General features: G+C 37.7%; 1 protein-coding gene and 1 long non-coding RNA gene across 30 annotated transcripts in view; one reads left to right on the top strand and one right to left on the bottom strand.

Annotated features, from left to right (window-relative positions):
* Myo9a (myosin IXA) overlaps positions 1–24,569 on the bottom strand; it is a 203,022-nt gene that overhangs the window by 4,502 nt on the left and 173,951 nt on the right. For 13 of the 19 annotated variants that reach the window (XM_087560284.1, XM_087560290.1, XM_087560296.1 and 10 more), the window contains 8 exon segments: positions 16,759–16,951; positions 15,337–15,465; positions 14,926–15,031; positions 13,681–13,812; positions 12,708–12,831; positions 10,879–10,932; positions 1,786–1,988; positions 403–524 (listed from right to left, as the gene is read on the bottom strand). In XM_087560284.1, the coding sequence (XP_087416410.1) occupies positions 403–524; positions 1,786–1,988; positions 10,879–10,932; positions 12,708–12,831; positions 13,681–13,812; positions 14,926–15,031; positions 15,337–15,465; positions 16,759–16,951 (1,063 nt within the window). 19 annotated transcript variants of the gene reach the window in all.
* Positions 1–24,569, top strand: part of LOC102546766 (uncharacterized) — a 150,480-nt gene that overhangs the window by 14,730 nt on the left and 111,181 nt on the right. The gene's annotated exons all lie outside the window — the stretch shown is intronic.

Raw genomic sequence — 24,569 nt, 5'->3', positions numbered from 1 at the left:
AAGAGATATGTTTGTCTCCTGAGCTCTGGGATTAAAGGTATGCACCACCAGACCAAACAAACCTGAGAAAGCTTTTTTTTTAAACATTAAAAAAAATTGTATATTTTTATGTCTGTGGATGCTTTACCTGCATGTATGTATGTACAAGCGTATGCTTGGTACCCTCAGAGAGGACAGAAAAGGGCATCAGATTTCCTGGGACCAAAGAGTTACAGATAATTACAAACTACCATGTAGGTACTAGGAATTGAACCCAGTTCATCTGAAAGGGCATCCAGTGAGTGTTCCTAACCAGTGAGCCACCCCTCCAGCCTTAACTTGGGAATTCTTATTCCTTCTTTACAAAACAAAATGTATCTTTAGTCTAATATAGTCACTTATTGGCTATCTCAAAAATGTTACCTTCAGGATCCATATTCAAATTTTCCGAGCTATCAGCAGTCCCAATAGAAGCCTCAGACTCAAGGGCTTCATCATCAGAGGCACGAGGCTCCAATACAAGCATCTCAAATGTTAGTTCTTCCCTATGAGACACAATCATTCATGAACACGACAGGAGAAAGATGACATGAAAGCAAAGAAGATGGACAGAAAGGCATTTCTCACTGTCCCACCACAGTGACGATGAAGAGGGTTTATTTATTTATTTATGGGTAAAGCAATAGGAAAGCAGTATGGATGAAAGTACAAGGTAGATAACAAATCTGAGTAATCGTGGGACTAGGAATGGGTAGGTCAATTCCTAGAAATAAGCCAGCTCTAAATCTAATTATTTCTCCTCTTTAAGTAGCCTGAAACCCACAGACCATCTTTTCAAGACCATCATCTCCAAAAGCAGTCGCATCTTTGAAACTTATGCTTATACTTCTGTGCGTTCTCTTTCCTAACAATTTCCTTTTTATCCCTCTGTATACTTCAATACCATGTTCATCAGAGCTGAGCTAGCTCCTGATTAGTAACTACTGCCTCACATTCTTCCACAGCTGAGTCTTAGCTGCTTTTCAGTTGCCCAAAATTATGAGCCAATCCTGATTCTAAAGTTTCTTGATTTCTTCATGAATCAAGTTCTCAGACTTAAGAGATGAACTCCAGGGACTCAAGGAGACATTTAGGAATTCTTAAAGAGTAATCAATGCCAATGAGAACTAGTATATCGTACCTTCAGAGAGGACCATGGATATTCATATTCCTAAAGGATAGTGTCAACCCACTCCTGCCAGAGTGATGACAGAGATAACAGAATTTAACTTTCTCTTTTAAATCATGACCGGTTTCTCTACCCAGTACTACATGTGCAGCCTTGTTCTATCCAGTTGTTGAGCCCATGGTCACACTGATTTTTAAACTCATTCATGAAACTGCAACTAAAACCACCTGTGCTTAAGAGGACTTTGCCTTACTTAGTCAAGGGACTCTTACTCTTACTCTTTCTTCTGCAAAATCCATCTCTGCTTATGGAAGCTGGCCCCTGATGATAATATCTCATCTTGGCTCTCCATTGTCCACTGCCTGATTAATCTGGGCTAAGACTGGCATACACCGTATATGTCTTCCCTCCTTATTCTAGTTCTGCTCGGCACTAAGATTCCTACACCATGGAATTTCCTTCCCTGAGGTGAAAACTTCCACACTTACCCTTAGTAGAGGAACAAGTCTCTGTCAATTCCATATCCCCGGGGTATCTGATAGAGCACAGTGCTTGACACACGAGATACTTAATGAACAGGAAGAATGAAGGGTAGAAGGAAGGCAGCACAGCAGCTGGTATCCTCTCTGAGCACTTACTTTTCTTTCTGTAGGTTCTCAATCTGCTCAGTCAGTACTTTCTCCTCCTGCTGCATTGCTGCTTGCTGCTGGTCTGTGACGTCAGTGTCCATGGCTGTCTCACTAGTCAAGGTCTCTTCTGGGACATCAGACATGGAAGGCAATCGGACTATAACAGGGGAGGATGGATTTGGATGGCTTCCTCGATGTAGACGCCCCTTTCCCTGCAGAGAGCATTCATTTTAGAAAGTAAACTAAGTCTGTCAGTTTTACGTTGATCACTTTGGATAACAAGTGTCCTTCCATCACGTCATGAGAATGATAGGACTGAACAAGCATAGGGTATTTAGCAAGATATCAAAAATCCAGCAAATTAGGCTAAAAGAATTCTATCAAGAACACTGAAAAGAAAATGAACACACTTCTAGCTCTGGGTTCTAAGAACCATTGTGCTGAGATGAGAATCTTCTTTCAATCTAAGCTGTATACTAAATAATTTCAACCCAATTAAAACTGCGTTCTGTGATCACAGGAGCCAGGTTTCAGGTGCTCAAGGGTCATAAGCAGATAGTGGCCACCACACTGACACTGAAGGTGCACATTATGTTCAACATTATAAGAAGTTCTGACGACGCTTCTCTCGGGGAAGATTAAAGAAACATGCCCTGAAACTTAAGTTTCGGTGGAAAAAAGTCATATAAGAGATTGCTATTGTAACATGCTTTCTCAAAAACTTTATATTCTTGAAATGAGGAAGAAAAAAATCTCACTATTGTTTTAAATTGTTACCTTACTTCTAACTTTAGTTTCTGGTAACAGCCAACTAAGTTCAACAGATTAAATCTCCTGCCAAGAACAACTAGACCAATATGAAAATGAGTACACACTTGTTGACACTGGATAGCGAAGGGGCAGGAAAGGCTGGCCCAGCAGCTACTGCTGATTTGCAACCTCAGAAGAGATGGCAGAGTCTGAGCAGAGCTGGAACTACAGTTGACAACTGCAGTGAGCCTGGAGCTCCATCTGTCCGTGTGCATGTTTATGTCCTTATGAGAACAGACGCATTATTACTGAGGAATTGTCCATGGCTGTTTGTTCAGCAGTGGCAGGGGTGACTGTGGAGCAGGTTTTATGGCTTACATTACCTAAATATTTACTCTATGACCCCTCAGATAAAAAACCTGCCAACCCCTTAAGTACAGAATCAAAGGATATGAGTTGCTGCCCCTCAGAACCTTCATGCCTAACACTGGGATCTCAAACATTTGGATTCTAGACAGTTCCACAGTTCTTACAGATGGAGTGACCTAGCTTCAAGACATCTAAAGGGTGTGTGTGTGTTATAAAAAAATTTAAACTTCTAAGACTAGATTAAGATGATATAATCGCTAGTGCCTAAGGATCTGTCAGAAAAATAAAATTATTCTTTGTAGGTAAGCAATATCATCCCAGGCCTCAAAATACTTTCTACAAATTATTTTCAAATCAAAAGTAACCAGAAGTAAAAAAAAAAGATAAGACAATGCAAAAGAAAGCTGGTAAAAACAAAGAAAACAAGATTCTTCAAAGACTGTGGCTATCGGAAAAATGTAAAAATAATCTGTTCAAGCAGGCAGGAAAACATAATTTCATTAAACAGAATGAAAGTTATATCTGAAGAAAATCCAGAATCAAGCCAGAAGAAACAAATGCAAATAGAAAATTTCATAAGTGACAAAGAGAAAAACATGGAAAAGAGAAAAAAAAAGTAAAAAATGATCCACCATATGCTAAGTGCCATGATGACTATGAGGCAAAGAGACAGTAGACATTGATATGCTAAAGGAAGTTCTCAGCAGCCAAGGAAGAAGATGAGTTAGAGATGCAGGAATGAAAACACAATGACAATGTATATTAGAATTCAGGATGTTTTTGTACTTAAAATCTACAAATGGCTAAAAAAAAAAAAAAAACCTAATAGCAATGAAGTCAGACAATGACTAGCATATTAAAGTTCTTGCACATTATCTAGGAAAAAAAGATAAAAAGTACCAATTAATGGGCATTGAACAGGTTAATGATGTGACTAAAGGAATCTAAGACCCCTAACAGAATGAAAAATGAGAGACTATTAAGGGGGAGGCAAGAAAAAAAGAACAAAGGTAGCCAGAAAGGAAAAGGGAACACATGCCAGGCAAAACAAACAAACCCTGTACAATAAAACAGATTTAAAATATAAACATAGGGGCTGAGTATGGTTCAATGGTTAAGAACACTGGCTGCTCTGGCAAAGGACCTGGGTTCAGTTCCAGAATTTACATGTTGGCTTACAACAGTTGTTACTTCAGTTTCAGGGCATCAGACACCTTCTTCTAGCCTCCTCAGATACTAGACATGTCTACACAGATGTGCATGCAGGCAAAATACTCACATTTTTTTTAAATCTTAAAAACATAGTATCAGAAATGTAAATAAGAAATACTCAAGTTAAAAAAAACATAGTATCAACAAAATGTATATAGATAGATCAAATGTTCCTGTTAAAATTGGAAAACTGTCAGAAACATGGTATTTAAGGGCAATGTATAAAATATTATTAAAAAATTGTTGAAAATAGCTGGGTGTGGTAGCTCCTCTGTAATTCTAGTACTTGTGAGGCTATGAGTTTGAAGCCATCCTAGACTACATAATGAGTTCCAGACCGTTATGATACTATATGATGTCTCAAACAAAAACAAAGTTAAAAATAAATAATGAAAAGCTGCATGTACACCTTAATCTCAGAGCTCCAACACTTGCAAGGCAGGCAGAAGAATCTGTGATTTTGACGCCAGCCTGATCTGGTCTACAGGGTGAATGCCAGGAGAGCCAGGACTACACAGAGAGATCTTATCTCAAAAAACTAAACATCAAAAACTTAGCATAAAGTGATAAGGATACCTCACAGTGACTAAAGCCAAAACTATGATTATAACATTTCCAATAGATATTCATTTCTTATGGCTTCAAAAGATCTGAAGTAAATCAGCAGCAGAAGTAAAGCATAGACAGAGCTGTGGTCAGCACCAAGGGATTAATTATGTATGCAGAGTCAAGTTTAAGAGATCTAACAGATGCACTCTTCCATAGAATTAAAAAAGATTTCATTCCAATTATTTATTGGTTTGTTTGGAAAGTTCTGACTATGTAACCCTGGGTAGCCTGGAACTCATACAGATAAGGCTGGCTCAAACTTACAGAGACCTACCTACCTACCTCTGCCTCCTCAATTCTGAAGAATTAAAGGCATGTGCCACCATGCCCCACATGAGTTGTTTTTACACAAATTAGTAAAACATTAACATGGTCATTTAATGGAAGGACATTATAGAACAATTTTACACATAAACACAGCAAAAAAAATCTTGATGCATTACAAACTGAACTGGGAAGTGAGTATTTAATTTAACATCAGTAAAATTCACAATACCCTAAGTCAGGCATGGTGACTTAAGCCTGTATGTAACACCAGCACTCCTGAAGCTGGGGTGGTAGATCACTGCAAATTCTAGACCAGTTTGTGCTACATTGTGAAACACCTCAAAATGGCATGAAATGTTTCAATGTTGATATATTAAAAACAAAAGCGTTAGCATTATACCATAATAACAACTCAGAAAACTAGGAATCAAATGAACATGCTTAATATCATAAAGAATAAAAATTCCACAGCAAACATCATGCTTAGTGGGGGTGGAACATGCTAAGAGTGAGCACTACCACTGTTTCAATCAACACTGTACTGAAAGTTCTATTTCTTTAGCAAAACAAAGAGGAGGTTCAAGGACTATAAAAGGATAAATAAAACTATTTTTAAATGATATAGCTAGGAAACCCAAAGGAATACTCAGAACAGTTATTAGAATAGATGACTTCAGTAAAGTCACTACACGTAAGATAAAAACACCAAAGTAAATTGGATATTTTATGTAACAAGCAACAAAAAATAAAACTTTAAAACAAAATTGATTTATTTTAGGAGTTAACAATAAGATCTCAACATATTAAATAATAAAACACTTAAAAGAACTAATGATCTATATGGAGAGATTGTGTTCATGGGTAGGAAAATCAATATCGCTGAAACATCAAATCTCTAAAAAGCAATTTACACAGTGCAATCTCAAAAAGCAAACACACAAAACCCCAGGGGGTTTTTTTTTTGTGAAGGTGACTTCATATTTTGTATGACAATATACGTCACAAACAGTAAAAAGTGAAGACAGGATGACTCTTTAAACCAGTTTATTAAGAAGTTGAAGTAAATGGGCCAGCAAGGTGGCTCAGTGGGTAAAAGCATTTGCTACACAAGGTTGGCAACTTGAGTTTGATCCCCAAAACTCACATTAAAAAGCCAGATGTAAAAAAGCCTGATAGAGTGGCTTACATCTAGCATTCTAGCATTCCTATGGTGAGGTAAGAGGCAGAGATAGAATTGTTGGGAAGCTAGTCTGGAGTAAGCAACATGACAGAAACAGGAAGGACACTGTCTCAAAACAAGGTTCCAGGAGAGAATGGACTGCCCAAACAAAGTGCTCTGACTTCCACACACAGGTCTAGCACACCAATACCTCATATACATGACACACACAATACAACAACTTAAAAGCTAAAGTATAGTAGAAGTACTGTCAACATGATAGTCAAAATGAGGCACCTTAAAACGGACTAGGCATATAGACAAAATAATGAAGCTTTGAGAGGATAAAAATGATTAAACCTTAGTAAGAAACATTCTTAAACATACATCAAGTAGCCACAAAACATACTACACTAAAATTAACCTCTGTCCATCAAACAGTTTCACTTACTTACTTTTTTTTTTAAGGCAGAGACTTGAAAGTGTTTTTGAAAGCCAGGCTGGGCTTCAGTGGATGATCATCTAGCCTCTACTTCCTGAGTGCTAGGATCGCTTGCATGTGCCACCATGCCTGGCTTGAAAGGTAACTTTCAAGAGAGTAGAAAAATCAAACCATAGAATCGAAGATGCTTTCAACAGAAATAAGTGATCAAAAGAGTATATACAGGATTCAGAAAGAATTAGGAAAAAAAAAATTAAACCGCCCAAGTATAGAAAACCAGAAAAGCATATTCACTATGTTCACAAACCAAAGTATCTGAAGACTAATCCGATTTGTGCACATTAGAGTAAACGAACAGAAGGCCAAATTTAAGAAGTGGCATGCATTTTATAATGACTAAAAGTATATGTGGCAACGTAAGTACTGGGGAGGTGGCGAACCATTCAGAAATTCCTGTATACTGCTAATTGTAGTTCAGCCATTTTGGAAAATGTTAAAGATATATCCCATGACTCAGATATTCCCTTAGGTATATACCCTAGCAAAAATGCACACACACTGCCTATTCTCCTAAACAAAACCTTACTGCCCACAAACAGTACACTGGATAAACTGGCACATACATTCTGGAACAGGATACAGCAACAAGAGCAAACTGAGTTACATAAAGCTAACATCAGATACAAAATAATCCATATTAGACAACTTCATATGTGGCTCAAAAACGAAACAGCACTATGCTCAAGGACGCCAATTTTGGTGGCAAGCAACAAAAAGCAAGAGAAGTGTCTGCTGCAATAGCCATTAACTGGCTGGTCTATTTTCTAGTACCCTGTTTTGATTTTGACCATCTTAATATTGATAGTACCTAGAGCTCTATTGTACTTGGGAGACTGAGGAAAGAGGACTCGAGTCCAACCTGCCTGAACTGTTCAGTGGGAAAAAAAAAAATCAGAAACAGAGAGCTCTGACTAGTAGAACTGGGCTAAAATGCTACAAGGCTATCCCATAGAAGCCTTTGTTGGTTTCTGAAAATAACAAAAAGACATAGTCCAAATGTTTTTCCCCTGTTCTTTTATTGGATATTTTCTTTATATACATTTCAAATGTTATCCCCTTTCCCGGTTTCCCTTCCAGAAGCCCCCCATCCCATCCCCCCACCCCTGCCTCCATGAGGGTGCTCCCCCACCCACCCACACAACCACTCCCTCCCTCTCACCTCCCCACCCTGGTTTCCCCTAAACTGGGGCATTGAGCCTTCACAGGACCAAGGTCCTCTCCTCCCATTGATGCCTGACAAGGCCCATCCTCTGCTACATATGTGGCTAGAGCCATGGGTCCCTCCATGTGTACTCTCTGGTTGGTGGTTTAGTCCCTGGGAGTTCTGGGGGGTCTGGTTGTTGATGTTGTTCTTCCTATGGGGTTGCAAACCGCCTCAGCTACCTCAGTCCTTTTACTAGCTGGTCCAAATGCTTTAGTGTGAAGGATCCTAAGTGAAATACCTTTTGAAAGTTTACCTAACAGTACCATTGTTTCTAAGATTTAAGTAGGTCACAATGAAGATGAATAGAAAGTATACTACAGTGCTAAAATGGGTATGGCCTATGGAAAGAGTCTGCTAAAGTTCATAATGATAAAGGTCACAGGAAGGAATGGCAAGACAGAATACATGATATAAACTCACTATTGTCAATCTAAGCCTACATAGTTGAAAATGATAATGAAATATGGATTTTAGGTACGTAGGAAGATACTTCCCACATGAGGAGTTATGATACTTTCTGATGATTCAAAGAAAGTACATGTAGTGGGGACGGGGTGGGTGGGTGCTGTATGTGGGTTGAAGATACCAAAAGGAACTGTGAAACATCTAGACCGAACTAGACAGAAGTAGCTGGAGGCATGAATCTTAGAATCTTTACAGAAAATTTACCCCAAATAGGGAAAGTAAAAGAAGGTAAAAGATCACTGTTGCCATTCATTGAGCCACAAAAACAGGAAGGAACTAAATTCTCAGATGATGTCTGAGAGATCTTTTGTAGAAAGGAAAAGTCCTTTATCTAAGGTTTTTCTATCAGCCTTGCATGGTGGTCTTGCATAAAGTCCATGCTTTGTATGATGATAAGGAATGAGCTACCTACTGTAGTAGGTTTCAAGATTGATTCAAAAGTTGTATCCAAACACCTGTAACTATCCCATAATGAAAGTTAAAAAAAGACTTTAAATATAGCCACGGTGTGTGCTCGCATATATCTTCAGACTTTCTGTGTAGTAGAGTAAACCGGCCAGGGTATTCCTCCTACCTCTAGCTGAGACTTGAACTTTGGATCTCAAGCAGGATCAAGGGAAGTACTCTACCACCAAGTTATATGTCTACCCTTGGTATTCTGGTTCTGAACACAGCTGACAGGTTCCCAGTGGAAGTGTGGAAGCATCCCCAAAGGATCTACAATGTAGACAGTGCTAAGATGCCATTCGCCCTTTCAACTTATTACCATTTACATTATTAATTGGTTAAAGCAATAGTGGGTTAAAAACAACCTGCTGATGCCTCCACATGATGAAGGCAATGATACAAAACTGTACGACTAGGATGAATGTCCGTTATAGTCTTTAATACCATGCATTCGCATGGTATAAGTTTAAACGCATCAGTCAAGCCATATGATTGTTTTTATTTGTTACTGAGGGTTGTCCTAATAAAGTGTTTGTACAACTACCCGAATAACAAGGCGAACAACTTAGCTGCTTTTAGCTCTGGGATAAAGTATAACTATGGGACCAAGTATAACTATTCACATGAGTATGTTGCATAGATTTTGTGTGACCCTATTTAAAAGGACCCCATTATTTCAAGTGATTTTATTTTTTGTCAGTGATAACACTTTAAGCTTTCTAAGAAACTATTAGAGTTTGGGAAAGTTTTGGGAAACTTTAAACTGCCCTGAGAGCTTCCCTTACGACGTCAATGCCATCAGTCAAAATTCAGATAGAAGATGCTGTCTCATCTTAAACCAGTGGTTCTCAACATGCGAATCCCGACCCCTTTAACAATCCTCAATCTCCAAAAATATTTCATTATGATTCTTAACAGGAGCAAAATTATAGTCATTAAGCAGCAACAAAATAGTTTTATGGTTGGAGGTCACCACAACATGAACTGCAACACTTACATCATTAGGAAGGTTGAGAACCACTGCCTTAAATGGTACTAACAATGTAAGGGAGACGACAGGTTTGGTCTGACTGTCAGGAAAGTGAATTTGGGGCTACCACTCATCTTCAGTTAGAATACTGACAGAACAATGATGTAAAACAGCCAAACAGAAACACCACCCAACACTGGAACAGCATCTAGAATTCTAGAATTCTATTTACCCTACAATTCTAGATAAAGGTCTAGTCCACCCTACAAGGAAGTTCACCCTACAACTCCCCAGTTAAAGGTACAGTCTCTAAGGAAGTGAGAGGAATTCAGTATATATATATATATATATATATATATATATATATATATATATATTCAGTAAATTTGAATATATAAAGTGTACTTCATCTTAAAAGAGACAGAAGCACTGGAAATAAATGTAATAGTGACATGTGGCTATGATATCCCACGGAAAAGGGCAGCTTTATGATAGAATTGACAGTTACTACACAGTTACTGTTACTAGTGAATGGAATCTGTATTTATAAATCAACAAGTACACACAGACAGGTATTCTAAAATTAGTTTCCACATAGCTTAGTGTTTTAGCTTTCTCCTTTTCCATTTCTCCTTTGCATAATCACTGTTTATAAAGAGGCAACAAAAACAATCTATCTGACAACACTTAAGTATCTAAGAGCCATATTTTTACATCTTAGAAGAAACCAGAGTGACAGTTATGAGCAGATATGTAAGTATTATTCATGATAGATATGAAAAACCATAATAGGTATTTCAAATAATAAAGTAATTTGCTAGGAACATAGCTCATAGAGCAGAATAACCTTGATACCTCAGTATCTTTGACCCCCACTTTAAAGATTCAACCAAAACAAACTCTAAAGGAGGATTGTCTGACAAGGAAAAACAGTGTATTTCAAATGAACATTTGTTCACCTGTATGACACAAGAAAGGAAAGTGAAGGACCTAAAGAGAGAGATTAAGAAAAAGGCAAGTGAAGACTGATCAAAAAGTGGGCCCTGAACAAAGTTTGAACATGTAAGGCAGACAGGCACGGACAACTCCTGGATGAATGAGACATATGATGTGAAGTGACGGTGACACATTGCAATATTAATACATACCGAGACTGAACTGCGGGTAATGCTCATAAATCTAACTGCAATTAGGACAGGTTTCTGGATTAGGAAGGACATGGAAAGGAAAGCAGAAGGTTAGAACGTACATGTCATTGCCCAGTAAAAGAGAAGGCTAAATCTTTCAATGGGATGAAATGTATCCATTTTTCACAGTACTGAGGAGGAGGGATGCACAGTTTTTCCGTTTTCTTAGAAATAAAGTTTTGCAGTGAAGAAGCTCTTCCTTTCCTTCCTAGGTGGGTACTAATAAATTAGACTTCTGAATACTGAGCTAAAATTCTTAATACAGAATTTGTTTGTTCAAAGTCTCAGGGATCAACCTTGTCTTAAAGACAAGCACTCTACCAACTAATGTAACAGCTTAGGCCCAAATTTCACTTTTAAGTAGTATTTTCATTTTTAATGTCTTGGGAAGGGATTTAGATAGTATCCTATGATGGGTGTGCTGGCTGGTTTTATGTCAACTAGACAAAAGCCAGAGTAATTTTCAGACAAAATCTCTATTGAGAAAAATTCCTTTATTAGATTGGTCTGTGGGCAAGCCTGTGATCCATTTCTTGGGGCTGATGACTATGTGAGAGAGCCCAGCTCTTGTGGCTAGCATTACTCCTGTGTAGATAGTCCTGGCCTGTACAACAAAGCAGGCTGAGCAAGCCATAAGGGGTGAATCTATAAGTAGCACTTCTCCCAAGTCTCTTCTTCCATAGTTTCTGCCTTTAGGTTTCTCCCTTCACTTACTGGAATCATGGACTAGAAAATGTAAGCTGAAATATACCCTTCTCCCACTGATTTGCTAATGGTCAGGGGTTTTTTGTTTGTTTGTTTTTGTTTTTGTTTTAATAATAGTAATGGGAATCCCAACTGAGACAGTGAGCTTTATTTAATGCCTGGGAAAGGTTATGTTTACGTTTGTTTTTAGAGATCATCCACTAACCCTACCAACAGACCTCTATGGAACATCTGTGCAAGGAAGCCTAAATAGGAAAAGAAGAAGAAGCAGAGTTATTTCAGTGTCAGTGTAGATACAGATTAAAATGGCATGGAAGAGGCACTTCTAGGCTCTAGAAAATATAAGAAAACTGGGAAGCTGGTGTTTTGAGAGATTTGCTGAGGATCTGAAGTAAGTGCCTGTTTGTGATAACATTATCTTATAGACTAACAAGGAGTTAAAAGATTAAACCTTAATGCATCCGTTGTTTACCAGAACCTCAGATCCTTCTGATTCTTAGTTCATGGTAACTGGAGTTATCTACATAATTGCTGGTCACAGAAGACACTAAATACAAAAAGTCAGTAAATGAAAAAAATCACTTAGTAGGCTCATCTCAAACCCCAACAACAAATCATAAGTAAAATCTTTATTTGATCATAGAAGACTCTTAAATGGACTTCTGCTTCTGTGTGAATCAAACGTTTTAGTTCATATTAAGTTCCAAATGATTAAGTACTCTATCAGGAATCTTGGAAGGACCACTAAAAATGGTATGTCTCAGAGTAGGAAAAGATAATGGAAGAATGTAGAGAAAAAGTTAAGATAAAGTTAAGTTTTCATGTCATGGATAGGTAAGGTAAGCAGGGAAGATTATAAACCACCAACTTTTTACTCAAAATATTTTAAAATTCTGCATATTACACATACTTTGTACACATAGCTGAAATAATTTAAAGATCATCAGATATTCATACCACCTGTGTTCCTTCTGAGAAGTTCCTTTTGTGCACTATCCACATATGTCACAAACACATACTTAAAAAAGAAGTCACAAGAAGCCTCCCTCTCCCCTTTCCCCTGTGCTCCATGTTTTGCATCTTACCATTGATCTACGAATCAGTGATAGTCTGGTCTTTGCTTTATTTTCAGCAAATTCCAGGCTACTGATGTCTTTGAGACGAGCCTTGTATTTATTCATTTGTTCTACAACTATCAGTTCCACACATCTGAAACAGGACAAAAAAAAAGCGGTTACAAGCAGAAGTAAATCAAATGAAGTGTTATCTCTAGACTACTTTGTACTAAATGTCCTAGATAGTTTTTGGATGAGCTCCGAGAAAATTCAGAATGGTGGTTGACAACCATTTTAGAAACCAACTAAAAATAGTTACAAATCCTAACATTCAGGCGATAATACCACATCAATTAATAAATCAATTAATGAATCTGGGGATAGGACTCAAGCCCTTACATTTTCCAAAAGTTCCTGTGCTGCCATCAAATTGAGAACAAACAGAAGCTAAAGAAAAAAGATGAGCGGCTGGAGAGATGGCTCAGTGGTTAAGAGCACTGACAGCTCTTCCAGAGGTCCTGAGTTCAATTCCCAGCAACCACATGGTGGCTCACAACCATCTGTAATGGGATCTGATGCCCTCTTCTGGTGTGTCTGAAGACAGCTACAGTGTACTCACATACATAAAATAAATAAATCTTAAAAAAAAAAAAGTAAGACTAAAGTTTTAAAGAAAAAAGATGAGGGTGAAATATAGAAACACTGAACTAGTACAACCAAAGGGATTGAGTGATAAGGTCATGATTAGACTACAAGCTTCATAGGAAGAGACAGACAGACAGATGGACGGATAGATGGATAGACACAGATAGAGACATATAACTTGACAAAACAGAAATTCATTTAAAAACTATAAGCAGTCCTAAATTGAAACAAGCCTTAGAATAACCAAGAATCTACTTAAATGCACTGGAACTTATGAAATCATTTACTATGTTTGATATTTGGATAAAACGGACTATACCAACTAAGGTCCTATAGAGGTGAATGTGGCTGGCCTTACGTGGTAGTCTTACTGATATCTTGAACACTTTGTAGTGGGTCAGTAGTGTCAGGGCAACGGAGAATGCAAGGTGCAAACACGATGGCCAAAGCATTAGCAGACATTCTATTAGTGTCTTCCTGTAGAGCAATCCTAAGGAATAAAACAAAACCAACACAAATGAAAAGAAGATAAAATAACATAATAGTGTGGAGGTATGGAAGAGAGGACAATATGCCATCAACCCCACAGTACTGCACAGACAACCACCTAAGCTTAAGGAAAAGAAAACACTGTAGACTTCCTCAGAGCTACCCCTTTACCTGGAAAATGGACTTTTACTACTCCTTGAAACAGTCTGAGGCATCACAGCTCAACATATAGCATATTAAGAAAATTCTGTAACCTGCTGCTTAACATCATACTATGTCTGCAGATGCAGAGTTGTGCGGGTTTTTTTCTTTTAAAAAATGATTTATGTGTATTGGTGTTTTGCCTGTATGTCTGTCTGCCTGTGTGACACTGTCCAATCTCCTGGAACTTGAGTTATAGACAGCTGTGAGCTGCTGTGTGGGTACCTGGAATTGAATCCATGTTCTCTGGAAGACCAGTCAATGCTATTAACCTCTGAACCATTTCTCTAACCCCTAGAGTAGATATTTTAAGGCATTTCCAAACACCACATCTGACCAGAAAGAAGGTTGTATTCCCAACCACTTCAAATATTTATACAGGGAAAGATATCCACTCCTGAAGTCTCTAGTTAGTCAACTCCTGAGTACAGTCTGAACCCAGCTCCCACAAAGTAGTTTTTGTCCAGAGACAAAAATTCTTCTAGTTCAATGTCAAACTGGTTGCTACTTGGAGCCACCATGAGGTGTGAGCTGCCATATGCATTACTCTAACAGTGATTCAGTTTAGCAGATTTCTGCCTGAAGGGATCCAACCCTATTCACTGCCCAAAGGTGAGAGGTGGTGTTGTTTAAACATTGGTAAAGACCAAACCAAGGGCTTTGTGCATGCTAGGTAAACACTCTAGTGTTAAACTATATTCCTAGGCAAGGCAATGACATATATTCAAACTCTTCATTTAAATGGAATCCTGACCACACGCCTCCAAAAGACCAGGCATATTGGTACATGCTTTTAATTCCAACACTTGAGTAGAGGCAGGAAGTTAGCTGTGAGTTCAAGTCCAGCCTATCTAGACAGTGAGTTCTTAGACAGTCAGAGATACATAGTGAGAACCTGTCTTGAATAAGTTACCTAACTAGATGAAAGATAAGGCGTTCCAGTGTACTGAGGTGAGTCCGGGAGAGCTGATCAATTACAGAGTACACACCACGGATTGTCTCCTTTCTTTCCTGAAGGCCTAAGACAAATGATAAAAATAGCAAGTTATAGTGAATAACCCTGTTATATGTCGTATCTTCTTGCTGGATGGAAATTCAAACATGTGAATAGGTAAAAATGCACTGGCAGTTTGTATTGACTGCCATTAAAATTCAACATGTGAATAGGTAAAAATGCACTGGCAGTTTGTATTGACTGTCCCAAGCTTAATTTAGGACCCACAAAAGCTAATCTATCACAGGAAGCCTTAATAATGACTGCAACACATGGCATTGCTTTATCAAGTATAGGCCTTTCTTTTAAACCCAAGAAGCTTGTGCTTACCCATAGCTCGAAGGAATTCTTCATAGAGTTCAAAAGTCATGAGTGGATTGGGCAAATCACGAAGCCATTGTTTGAATACACTTGCAATGACATGTATGTTATAGTCATCTAGGTTTACACTTTCAGCATCTATTTAGAGACAAGAGTTAGTAACAAAGCAAACATGCAAAATATTTAAACTGTATACTTCACAAAGTAAACCTACTAAAAAAAGCCTTCATGTTTCGTAATTAAACTAATGTATATGTTCTACAATTTCCTTCCATGCTTGGAATTGCTACTTCAAACCATGAAGGAATAGTGTTGGTGTCTGTGTTTTCTAAATATCTTGTGAATACAAATAAAAAAGATCGTGTTTTCATGAAGGAAGAATCAACCTGCTGCAGACGAGTCTGCTTCTGATTTTGTCCCTGTCTTGTAGATTGGTCTATGTATCATACTCTTGAGTATCAATGCTTCAGAAGTCCAAGGGGACTAAACGCAAGGCTGAGTTAGAAATGAGAAGGCAGGAAAATGTGATGGAAACATCTTCATCTTGTTTTGCATTTGCATAGTTCAAGAGTGAGCCAAACCTGACAAATGCCCCAAATAGTGTACACAAAGTTCTTTCGGTCAGAATTTATCAAGTTTTAGCAGGCATTTCCTGTTATTTTCATAATAATTTATTTCTCACTGATAGTGAGAAAAACCACTGGAGTTCTTAGTCACACAAAGACAACTTTTGTATCTAAGTTTTGTTTTAAAAAAAAAAACTATTTTTTTCTAACAATGATAAAGAATACATTTCTTTAATGAAACCAAAGACAAACCCTTGTATGTACTCTGGGACTAAGCTTTACACTCATTAAGTACTCAACTCACTATTAGTTTAAATAACTAAGTCCTTAATGTACATAGGCAGGCAGGAAAATCTACTGCAAAGAATCCTGTCTGTGGTCAGAACAGTGAGGACTAACAGGCAGTACTGTAAATTATGGATTTAGAGAACATAGGACTAAATTCCAACATGGTCACTGGTTGGTGATGAGTAGTTAGATGAACTCAGAATTCTGTCAGACTGATTCCTTATCTGTAAGTGCAGATAAATAATGTCTCTGAGTCTTAAAACTCTTTCTGAAAATCTTTGTTGCCTTAGATCAACATTCTATTAATTTCCCTGAGTCTACATTTTCCTTCTCATAAGTGAAGGATATCAGAATCTAATTAGTCTGATAAATAGATTAAGATCTTTTTCAAGTACCTTACAATACTTGCTATAACTGATACTGTTAGTACATGTCTGATGAACAAAGACTCAAAAATAGCAAAGAAGCACCCCCAAAAAGTTCTGGCCCTACATTTAGAGAAGCAGTATATAATAAAACTGAAATAACTTTTAAAATAAAGGTATGGCATCTTCATTTACCTACATTACTTTCTTACCTGTATCTAGACCTTGTCGAAGCTCCTTGATTTTATTAGTTGAACCAGACTTTCGGTAAATACCCTCTGTATAAAGTCCATGCATTTCAATGTAGTTTATGAGCTTCTCTACCACTAAAGGAACAGCTCGGTCTTCACTAGTCAGACGGGACAGCTCAACCCCAAATTGCCGAGATGACAGCTCTGGATCATACTAAATGAAAGGTAAATTTTGTTTCTAAATGCATTCAAACACTATAGCGCATGCTTAACCAATTTTATTTTCCTAGTTTTATATAGCAGATAACCCTAGGGGTTGGCAGAAAATGGAATTGCGGTTTAAAAAGTACAAATTGATGAGCTAAAAGTTTCAATCATCTTCTTCTAAAAATCAACGCAGAAATCTTTCTTTCCTTCTCTTTTATCTGCCTCCTTCAGCCTATTAATCACCTTCACTGCATTCCAACCATCAGCAAGCTTTAGTCACTCAGCCTAATCTCTGTACTTTCACGTCTCAGTTGTGTCTCATCACCCGCTTTCAACTTATGTTACTGCTCATTTGAACCACTCTAACAGTATCAAGACTAGTTCTCCCAGCATGAATTTCCTTCTCCTCTAACATATCCTATACATGATAGCCTCCTTTATCCGCAGACATTTTTAGTGGCTAGCTAGTATAGACAAGTGAAGTAATGCATTGGTAAGACTTAAGGCCTTGCATTGATTGTGATTTTTTGTCTTAATTGATACATTTGTCATTATGATCTAGATACCAGGAAAACAAAAGTAAGAGAGAGCATGCCCCCTAAAACTAATGCTAAGGTACTACATTAGCACGTGGAAATAAGTAAAATGACAGGTTTACTGGGTAATTATAGAAACAGGAAATAGACAGTTAAGTCTGGCCTAGACAGTAGCTCAATTGGCAAAGCACTGGCCTAGCTTGCTTGCTGTCCTAATTTGATCCCCAGCACTTGAGAGGAAGAAGCAGGAGAATCCGAAGTTCCAATTCATCCAGGGCTATGCAGAGTTCCAGGCTAGTCTGAGATACATGAGACTCTCATTTGGTATGGCTAAACTAAGAATGACCAAAAAGCTAGGCAAAGGCTATGAAGTACACTTGGATGTTACTCTGACAGCTAAAGAGACACTATTGGAGTATTTTCCAAAGCCATGACAAGAGTCAGTTTTCTGTTATCACCCATCTATACATTTTGCATGTCAGCAGTTAATTCTCAGAGAATTCATTCCAAATTTAATTTGAAGGATGTTAAATCAGTATCAAATAACATCCCTAATACCACTACTAGATCTAAGGCAGAATATTTAAAGGATGCACATTAAATGTTAGTATTTTCACTTCATCAACTTGGCTAAATTCTTGCAATAAACTATTATATTCTACTTAGTTTCTAAGGATAAATGGCATAGTACCACCTGGTATGGAGCAAATAATAAAGAAAAACTGTAATAATGATTACTGAAATGATTTAAGCAAAAATACACATCAACAAATAGTTTTGCTACTGATATGATACATGCATCAAACATATACTTATCATCTTATAATATATATGTTCAGGCTCTTCCAACAGCATCAAAAGGTTAATAGCTGAAAACTGTGAAAGAAAAACTAGAAAACAGTTGAGGCTACTAAATAACAACTTGAAGGGCAACTAGGTTTGAATCCAGGAAACCTGAAATAAACATGCCCCAAACTCTACATATTCTTGGGGCTTGCAAGAGGGTACAGGGGAAAGGCACTTGCTAAATTGAACCTGAGGTGAACTAGGACTGACACATGCAAATTGTTCTCTTGACTTACACATGTGTGTAACAGCATGTGAAACAGGCCACAGCACCCACATACAATGAGTAAAAGTAAAAAAAAAAAACTTTTTAATAACTATTTTTTCTTTATTACTTTGCTAAAGTTTATCTACTTTAGTCTTTCCAGAAATCAAAACTTTGTCTGGTAGGTTTTTATATGGTATAGACAGCTTTGATTTCTCATTACTATTTCTTCTGCTCCTCTTGAGTATAATTCGCTGAGCTTTTGGATTGTCCTCCATGAGATGGAAGTTTAGTCACTTCTAACTATACTTTTTTTTCCTCATCTTTATTAACTTGAGTATTTCTTATTTACATTTCAATTGTTACTCCCTTTCCCAGTGTCCAGGCCAACATCCCCTCAGCCCCTCCCCCTCCCCTTCTATATGGGTGATCCCCTCCCCACCCTCCCCCCATTGCCGCCCTCCCCCCAACAATCTAGTTCACTGGGGGTTCAGTCTTAGCAAGATCAAGGGCTTCCCCTTCCACTGGTGCTCTTACTAGAATATTCATTGCTACCTATACAGTTGGAGCCCAGGGTCAGTCCATGTGTAGTCTCTGGGTAGTGGCTTAGTCCCTAGAAGCTCTGGTTAGTTGGCATTGTTGTTCATATGAGGTCTCAAGCCCCTTCAAGCTCTTTCAGTCCTTTCTAAGATTCCTTCAGCGGGGGTCCCGTTCTCAGTTCAGTGGTTTGCTGCTGGCATTCGCCTATGTATTTGCTGTATTCTGGATGTGTCTCTCAGGAGAGATCTACATCTGGTTCCTGTCGGCCTGCACTTCTTTGCTTCATCCATCTTATCTAGTTTGGTGGCTGTATATGTATGGGCCACCTGTGGGGCAGGCTCTGAATGGGCGTTCCTTCAGCCTCTGTTCTAAACTTTGCTTCCCTATTCCCTGACAAGGTTATTCTTGTTCCTCTTTTAAAGAAGGAGTGAAGCATTTGCATTTTGGTCATCCTTCTTGAGTTTGATGTGTTCTGTGCATCTAGGGTAATTCAAGCATTTGGGCTAATATCCACTTATCAATGACTGCATACCATGTATGTCTTTCTGTGATTGGGTTACCTCACTCAGGATGATATTTTCCAGTTCCATCCATTTGCCTATGAACTTCATAAAGTCATTGTTTTTGATAGCTGAGTAATATTCCATTGTGTAGATGTACCACATTTTCTGTATCCATTCCTCTGTTGAAGGGCATCTGGGTTCTTTCCAGCTTCTGGCTATTATAAATAAGGCTGCTATGAACATAGTGGAGCATGTGTCTTTGTTATATGTTGGGGCATCTTTTGGGTATATGCCCAAGAGAGGTATAGCTGGGTCCTCAGGTAGTGCAATGTCCAATTTTCTGAGGAACCTCCAGACTGATTTCCAGAATGGTTTTACCAGTCTGCAATCCCACCAACAATGGAGGAGTGTTCCTCTTTCTCCACATCCTCGCCAGCATCTGCTGTCGCCAGAGTTTTTGATCTTAGCCATTCTGACTGGTGTGAGGTGGAATCTTAGGGTTGTTTTGATTTGCATTTCCCTGATGACTAAAGATGTTGAACATTTCTTTAGGTGTTTCTCAGCCATTCAGCATTCCTCAGCTATGAATTCTTTGTTTAGCTCTGAACACCATTTTTTAATAGGCTAACTATACTTTTAATGTACAGATTTAAAGTTATAAAATTTCTTCACTATTTTCCCTGTGTCACAGTGTTATCATTAGTTAAAAATATTTAAAATGTTTTTCCATTCTTTTTACAATTCTCCCAGCCTGAATATTTTTTTGTGTGTAAACTTTTTAAAACGTTCACTAACTTTTCCTTCTGTATAGGTTGCTAAACAACACCAAGTTTCAAATTTCAACTGCACTTTTCTCCAGAATCTCTACTTGATTCTGTTAAAATCTATACCTAATATATTTTAGTTCATTGGTGAACTCCATCTTTTTATCTAGTATTTAAACATAACCATTAAAGTTTAAAGCTATGTACTTAATACTTCTTAACTGTTGAAATTTATTTTATTGACTACTAAGTAGTCTAATTCCTGTGTCTGGTATGATATTTGACAAAATTATAATAGTGCTGAGTAATGTTCTCTCTCTTTGGAGAGCTTCCTCCGCCTCTCTTGTGGGTGGTCAGAATAAGGAAGTACCACCATAATATAATTAAGGACCACCCCAAAGCTAATTGGTAAATTTTTTAAGCTCAGTCTATCAATGATTCACTCCCGTTCATAGGGTGTATTTCTTGAGATGGTTCTCAATGAGAGTTTAGAAAACTGATTTCTCTCTGATTACTAATCCTAAAGTTTAATTGTTTTCTCTTTTCTCTCCTAAGCACTGAGACTCTGGAAAATTCTATTCTAATTAGCTTCTTAGCCATCTATGTTAAATAGCTTGAAGTTAAAAAATATATATAAAAGTCCTGAAGTAAAATATTTCTAAATGTAGGTTCATTCCTTTAAGATCAAATCACGTGGTCCAAATCTTGACAGTATGGAACTCTCTCCCATCTTCTATAGTCCTGCGAGATTGCTAAAGCTTCAACCATCTTCTCTGACTTTTGTATGTAATATCTCTACACAGAATACTGTTTGGTGGTTGTTTTCTTCATTAGGTTTCTATTGCTGTGTTAAAACACCATGACCAAAGAAACCAGTGAGGAAAGGGTTTATTTTGTCTAAACTTCCACATCATAATCTGTCATCAAAGGAAATTTTGTCAAGAATTCAAGGCAGGATCTGAGGCATAAGTAATGGAGAGACACTGTTTACTGACCTGCTTTATAACAAAACTCAGGACATCACCTGTCCAGGGCTAGCCCCACTCAAGGGTGAGCTAGGCCTTTTTTTTTTTTTTTTCCTTTCTTTTCTTTTTTTCGGAGCTGGGGACCAAACCCAGGGCCTTGCGCTTGCTAGGTAAGCGCTCTACCACTGAGCTAAATCCCCAATCCCTAACTGGGCCTTCTTATTATCCGTCACTAACAATTGTTTAAAAATGTAGGTGTCTTTGCATTTGGAGCATAGATATTCAGGACTGACTTTTCATACTGGTGGATTTTTCCTTTGATGTATATGAAATGTCCTTCCTTGTCTTTTTTTTTTTCTTTTTTGGATAACTTTTAGTTAAAGGTTGATTTTATTTGATATTAGAATGGCTACTCCAGCTTGCTTCTTGGGATGATCTACATTCATAAAAGAAACCTTACTAAAGCTCAAAGCACACACTGCACATCACACAATAATAGTAGGAGACTTCAACACCCCACTCTCATCAATGGACAGATCATGGAAACAGACACTAAACAGAGACACTGAGAAACTAACAGAATTTATGAACCAAAAGGATTTAACAGATATCTATAGAACATTTCATCCTAAAACAAAAGAATATACCTCCTTCTCAGCACCTCATGGTACCTTCTCCAAAACTGACCATATAACCTGTCACAAAACAGACCTCAACAGATAGAGAAGATTTAAATAATCCCATGCATCCTATCAGATCACCACAGACTAAGGCTGGTCTTCAGTAACAATAAAAACAAGAGAAAGCCCACATACACATGGAAGCTGAGCAATGCTCTACTCAATGATAACTTGGTCAAAAAAATTTCTAGAATTTAATGAAAATGAAGGTACAACATACCCAAACTTATGGGACACAATGAAAGCTGTGCTAAGAGGAAAACTCATACCTCTGAGTGCCTCCAAAAAGACACTGGAGAGAGCATACATCAGTAGCTTAACAGCACAACTGAAAGCTCTAGAACAAAAAGAAGCAAATACACCCAAAAGATACACAGAGTATCCAAATTAACAAAATCAGAAATGAAAAGGAAGACATAATATCAGAACCTGAGGAAATAAAAAAAAAAAAAAAAAACAAAAACCACCCAAAACATCAGAACCTACTACAAAAGACTATACTCAAAAAAAAAAAAAAAAAAACTGGAAAATGAGGATGAAATGGACAATTTTCTACACAGACATCAGGTACCAAAGTTAAATCAGGTTCAGATAAACCATCTAAATAGTATCTAAATAGTCATATAACTCTTAAAGAAATAGAAGCAGTTATTAAAAGTCTCCCCCCCCCAAAAAAAAAGGCCAGGACTAGATGGGATTAGTGTAGAATTCATTCAGACCATCATAGAAGACCTAATAACAATAATGTGTCCAAACTGTTCCACAAAATAGAAACAGAACACTACCCAATTTCTTCTATGAAGCCACAATTACACTTATATCTAAACCACACAAAGACCCAACAAAGACAACTTCAGACCAATTTCCCTTATGAATATGACGCAAAAATGCTCAATAAAATTCTCCCAAACCGAATCCAAGAACACATCAAAACGATCATCCATCATGATCAAGTAGGCTTCATCCCAGGGATGTAGGGATAGTTCAACATAAGGAAATCCATCAACATAATCCACTATATAAACAAACTTAAGAGGGAAAAAAACCACATGATCACTTCCATACCGCTTCATGTTAAAAGTCTGGGAAAGATCAGGAATTCAAAGCCCATACCTAAACATAGTAAAAGCATATACAACAAACCAATAGCCAACATCAAACTAAATGGACAGAAACTTGAAACACTAAAATCAGGCACTAGACAAGGCTTCCCACTCTCTCCCTACTTATTCAACATAGTACTCGAAGTCCTAGCCAGAGCAATCAGACAACAAAAGGAGGGCAAAGGGATACAGATTGGAAAGGAAGAAGTCAAAATATCACTATTTGCAGATGAAATGCTAGTATACGTAAGTGACCCCAAAAGTTCCACTACTAAGCCTGATAAACACCTTCAGCAAAGTGGCTGGGTATAAAATTAACTCAAACAAATCAGTAGCCTTCCTCTACTCAAAGGATAAGCAGGCTGAGAAAGAAATTAGGGAAATGACACCCTTCACAATAGTCAAAAAGAATATAAAACACTTTGGTGTGACTTTAACCAAGCAAGTGACAGACAGATTTGTATGGCAAGAACTTCAAGTCTCTGAATAAAGAAACTGAAGATCTCCCCCAGCTCCGAAAAAAAGAACCAAAAAAAAAAAAAAAAAAAAAAAGAAACTGAAGATCTCAGTAGATGGAAAGATCTCCCATGCTCATGGATTGGCAGGATTAATATTAGAAAAACAGCCATCTTACCGAAAGCAATCTAAAGATTCAAAGCAATCCAAATCAAAATTCCAAATCAATTCTTCATAGAGTTAGAAAGAAAAATTTGCAAATTCATTTTGAATAACAAAAAACCCAGGGTATCGAAATCTATACTCAACAACAAAAGAACTTCTGGGGGAATCACCATCCCTGACCTCAGGCTGTATTACAGAGCAATAGTGGTTTAAAAAATGGTATTGTATTGGTACAGAGACAGACAGGTAGATCAATGGAATAGAATTGAAGACCCAGAAATGAACTTACACACCTATGCTCACTTGACCTTTGACAAAGGAGCTAAAACCATCCAGTGGAAAAAGAGAGCATTTCAACAAATGGTGCTGGTTCAACTGAAGGTCAGCATGTAGAAGAATGCAAATCAATCCATTCTTACTGCCCTGTACAAAGTTCAAGTTCAAGTGGATCAAGGACCTCCACATCAAACCAGATACACTCAAACTAATAGAAGAAAAAGTGGAGAAGAATCTGGAACACATGGATGGGCACTGGGGAAATTTTCCTGAACAGAACACCAATGCTGTAAGATCAAGAATTGACAAATGGAACTTCATAAAACCACAAAGCTTCTGTAAGGCAAAGGACACTGTCATTAAGACAAAATGGCAATCAACAGATTGGGAAAAGACCTTTACCAATCTTATATCCCATAGAGGGCTAATATCCAATATATACAAAGAGCTCAAGAAGTTAAACTCCAGAGAATCAAATAACCCTATTAATGAATGGGGTACAGACCTTAAACAAAGAATTCTCAATGAGGATTATCGAATGGCCATGAAGCACCTTAGGACAAGTCAACATCCTTAGTCATCAGGG

This window comes from Rattus norvegicus, chromosome 8 (assembly GCF_021556685.1).
Source record: "Rattus norvegicus strain SHRSP/BbbUtx chromosome 8, alternate assembly SHRSP_T2T, whole genome shotgun sequence".
In the NCBI taxonomy this organism is placed as follows: Eukaryota; Metazoa; Chordata; class Mammalia; order Rodentia; family Muridae; genus Rattus; species Rattus norvegicus.
This window is presented reverse-complemented; position numbering and strand designations above follow the sequence as displayed.